Source organism: Triplophysa dalaica, chromosome 15 (assembly GCF_015846415.1).
Source record: "Triplophysa dalaica isolate WHDGS20190420 chromosome 15, ASM1584641v1, whole genome shotgun sequence".
NCBI lineage: Eukaryota > Metazoa > Chordata > Actinopteri > Cypriniformes > Nemacheilidae > Triplophysa > Triplophysa dalaica.
In genome coordinates this window covers 12,292,205-12,296,847 of record NC_079556.1, presented here as the reverse complement: position 1 = coordinate 12,296,847, position 4,643 = coordinate 12,292,205, and the positions used below count along the sequence as shown (strand labels likewise).

Below are 4,643 nucleotides of genomic sequence, written 5' to 3'. Positions count from 1 at the left end.
ACTTTAGGTCGTATTTACTGGAGAAAAAGTTGCTTTAATTTGAATACATTTATTAATAAAAACAACTGCTATTGTTATCAACATGCTACGTGTTTTTGTTATGGTATTTTGAGAAATCAATTAACCTGAATGACATACACAAAGCAATAAACTCAGAAAGAACTTTAAAATAAGTGCATTGTTACAGCAAGCAGATCTAGCTTTCTTGAGAATAAACAATTGAAAGTTACGTCATTTAGTCGAGAAATCTTGCTGTAATAAATGATTTGCAGACTTTCACACTTTGTTGTATAAACGCTTTTAAAAGTAATACGTACATACGTAATGATGTAAATAATCAGGGTCTCGGATTTGCCATCTCACAATACAGGCGTTTTGTCAGTGGTACACAATTGCAAAAGATCAGAAAGATTAAGCTTTGATTGCTCATAAACTTACAATTCATTCACATCTTGTGATTAATCGAATGAGTAAAGAGTGAATACAGTCTGCTACAATTATTTACATCCTGCTTTAAGACACCTTGAAAACATTATTTAGCCATTTAAGGAGTGAAAGGTGATAAAAGGGTGGCAAATCAAAAAACTACCAGGCCATATGATCTGTGGAGAGTTACATTAGGAAAGGAGTGTGTTTATAGGCCGGAATTAAATTTTCAACAGCCATATGGCGATGTTAAAGATTCATTCAGGTTCTTGTCAATAATGGACACATGTCCCATGGGTTACGAGTCAATGACATTTTAAAAGTCAATGATACTAAAAACAATCAATATATACAGTACAGCGTGGAATATGTTTTTTGCAACGATATTGCTGATCAACATTTTACACACAACTATAACAAACTGGTGTCAAATAAAGCATTTGATTTATTTTGTATGAAAAAAGGTACGATTTACAATATTACTTTTATAAAAAGTCTCAGCATACATTTTAACACTTTGCAGATACTGACAGTCCAATTTCTGCAACTATACAAGATAAAACTCTTCGAGGGAGTTTTCACACAGTTATCATCATGTTATTTTCAAATGTCCAGTCCTTCATGTGCCAAAAGAATTGACAAAAAAAGAAACGGACTTAAACTTTGTACAGTAACTAACCACGTCTTCTCCTATTCACACAGTCTTCACAAAAAAGAAAAAAGTAAGACTTCTTCTCACTGTAGAGAAAAGGTTCCTTGTGGTCATTTTCATTTGTTTCCCCTCGTATTTTCGGGGAATATAGTGCTTCTTCCTCTTGAAGAAAGGACCAAATAAGTCTTTTTAGAAGATAAATAATCAACGTCCAAACTTATAACACATCAACTGGATTGTCCTTTTAGAAGCAAAAAAGTCTCTTGATTCAATTACAGGAAAGAAAAAAAGTCCAGACCGAGAACAGAAATTGGAGGAAAAGTCAGTTCCCAGGTCCTGTGTGTTCTTGTGTCTTAACCAAACACCTGCAAAAGATTGAGAAAGAGGCGCATTTAGAGAATGCAAACAGGGCAGAGATCCGGACAGCCTGGCGCCAGAGAGGAAGCCGCAGTTTGAACATTTAACCAAACACTCAGAGACTGAGCAAAACCCTGGGCTCCAGATGTACACGAGCACAACTTTTGCTTGCACTCAATGGGCGGATTTATAGCCTCTGTTAACGCTCGTTATATACTTCACAGAGTACGTGACACAGCGATCATTAATACATTTAATTAGACAGTTTAACAACTAAATAAGTTGACGATGTTAAAACAAGACGACGCTCACAAACAAAATTTCTCACTTACGTGCGGCTTTTTACATCAAATACTTAAGGTTTTAAAAAGAAAATCATAGAGAGCTTAGTGAAAATAGTAAAGAGCTTTTACCTGATTAACGGTAAAGTGTCCTGCTGTCCTCTGTGACAAAGTCTGACTGAAACTCCGGTGTCTACAGAAAAAACAACAAATTATTTATACAGCCAAATTTAAACATAGGCTACGCTATATAAAGTGCACAGGCCTACGTTAAAATAACATTACTGATACATTTAAAAACCCAGTCGCAAAGACAAGCATGCGATGAATAAATGAGTTTTAATGGTTGAAAATATCTATACCGCGTATTCACCTGTAGTGCACATTTTCCGACATATGAGAATTGATTTACGTTACCTGTAATGAGAGGATGCTGATGTCTGTGTTCAGCGTTGTCAGGGGTGTTCTGGATGCCCCCTGCCCCGCACGCGGGAGATGGAGACTGGTTATCGCCGAATTCGAGTCAAGTGCAATCTGCAGGTCCAGGATATAATCGATGACATGTTGCAGGATTTCCATTTTGCTCACGTTTTTGTTCTGCGGGATACTAGGCACCAGTTCCTTCAGTTTGGAGTAGCAGTCGTTCATGTTGTAGAGCAGGCTGAGGGGATCGTCCACGGGGGTCTTGCTCCGTGTGATTCCCAGACTGTGCTCCGTCATATTCGCGTTATTTTTCCGGAAAGACCTCGCGGGACTTATTGCCTTCATATCGACACTTCTCTGAGAGACGCTCGGTTGTTTCGTCGCGAGAATCGCTTTTGTGCTCGAGATTTCCTGTTTTCAATGTGCTGTTGAAGCAAACGCAGTGGATAAGCGAGCTGTCATCGCTGTATATATACCCAGCTGGGAGGGTTGTTCACGCGCTGGTTTACATTTCGCTTATTGGTGCGCGAGGCCGTGTCACTCATCGCTTTCGCGCTACACCATTGGGCGAGGGGCTGAGCTTAGAAGACCCGCCCATTCTTCCGCGTTCTTATCCAGTGAAAACGCGCGTTTAGGGTGGCGCTGACTGCCTCCAGCTTCCACGGATAATTTCTCAAATCAGTGTACCTGTTTCTGATCAACAGAATTAGTGACTTGCATGTATATATATAATAACAAGGCTGAACTGCCCGACGTTATATGTTACATTGAACACATTGAGTTATTATAAAAAATTCAGCAACATTATTTAAATAGGTAAGATTAAAATTAACTTTATTTTTTTTGCCTGTATTTTAATTAATAAATGAATCTAGTGAAACACAGCAGGTTATAAACTAGCAGTCTGGTGTATTGACCGTTCTCTATCTCTGCTGTTTTTTAAGGACCCACATCATTTAATTTGTCATAGACAAGCACTTATACAATATATCACATTATGGGCGGCAGTTGGTGGTGTGGTCTTAATGTTTATGCTTGTTTAAACTCATCATGAATGCCGGAGATTAGGGGAGCAGTCGGCAGGCCTGTGATGAGGGTCGTTTAAGATGTGATAGTGATGACAGTTGGTCGGACTTAACGAGACAGGAGATCCACTCAATCAACACCTCATGCTTTCAAGTGCAACAAGAATGGAATGTGAGTCCCATTTAGATAGTCAGAAATGCTTAAAGGACGGTCTAGGTAACCTACGTTTTTAGCTACTTGATATTGCATGGCTGCAACTGAAGTGAAAATGCATTCTTCTGGAAACTAAAAATGTTTTATCCTGACGGAAAGACATGCTTTGTGGATTACATTTCCATATCTTAGAAACCGTTTTGTCAGTCTAGAGTGAGAGTGGTGGCAAGAAATAGAAGGGAAAAATCACTTTGTTTACACATGCTAAGCAATAATAGAGAGACATTTCCTGGTTGCTTGTGCATATCCGATAAAACAGATGTTTGCGGAGATGCCTAGGAATGCAATCGTGTTGATGTGTCGGAATGCACATCATACAATCTCATTATCACTACTTGGGAAATAAAGTGCCTGTAAACTCTCCTTAGATCGACACAAAGAATTGTACTTTCTTGCGATTGTACTGTGTTGGATCTTGTGCATTTAAAAACATTAGACTGTTGTGCTCTTTTCCGCATCTGCCGCAACTGGCTTTTTCCATTTTGTCCCTCGACCCTTTTTGTTCTCACAGCTGTGTACATTTCGCATGACACCCTGACTGATCCCTGACAGGTGATGAATTGGCACCAAGCAAAGCAGTACTACAGAGCAGCGCCGCGAGCTCACGCTCTAGCAGACTTTATGGCGCCGGCCCCGTGACGTCACCCATTCACAGCAGCCCTGCAGCCAGTCCTCGCGGCGCCGTCCAGGCGGCTGCTATGGAGACGGGGCAGTTAGCTAGCGCCGGTTCTCAGCTGATCAATGGGACCCGAGCGCTTGGAGCGCTGAGAGATCGGAGTTCAGTCCGTCACCTCAGGTCTCCTGCGCTCCGAGGGCCGCACACCTGCATCGATTTGCATTTCTTAGGTTCTTAGGAGAACTTCTTGTCCTTTCAGGGTTTTAGACTTTGGAACGAGTGTAGGACGAGTAACCTAAAGTTACCCCATCTAAACGCGCCCGTCTTTTAGGCAGCATTATTATATAAAAGTCATATTAATGTAACGGATTAAATATTCTCTATATATAACAAAAAAGTAATAATTGTATGTTCGCACAATATGCGTCTTAACGTTAGTAAAATACATTTAAATGCGTTTTTAACTCCACGCTATATCTTACATGTAGCATTTAAGTGAAACGTCTACGTTATTCTTCAGTCACAAAGCTAACACCAAAAACGACAAGAAAACCATCTAAAGTTGGCAGAGAGTTGATGAGTTCTCCACGGGATGGAGTCAGGATGTCTGTACCGCCTCCTCTGCTGTTCCAGCTCACTGCAGCTGCAC

General features: G+C 40.3%; 1 protein-coding gene across 1 annotated transcript; it reads right to left on the bottom strand.

Annotated features, from left to right (window-relative positions):
* Positions 1–853: 853 nt before the first annotated feature.
* Positions 854–2,590, bottom strand: id2a (inhibitor of DNA binding 2a). The gene is made up of 3 exons (XM_056767967.1): positions 2,134–2,590; positions 1,849–1,909; positions 854–1,443 (listed from the first exon to the last, which is right to left on the bottom strand). Exons 1-2 carry the CDS (start codon positions 2,482–2,484, stop codon positions 1,853–1,855), a joined length of 408 nt encoding a protein of 135 aa, XP_056623945.1. The 5' UTR covers positions 2,485–2,590; the 3' UTR covers positions 854–1,443; positions 1,849–1,852.
* Between the last annotated feature and the right edge of the window lie 2,053 nt (positions 2,591–4,643).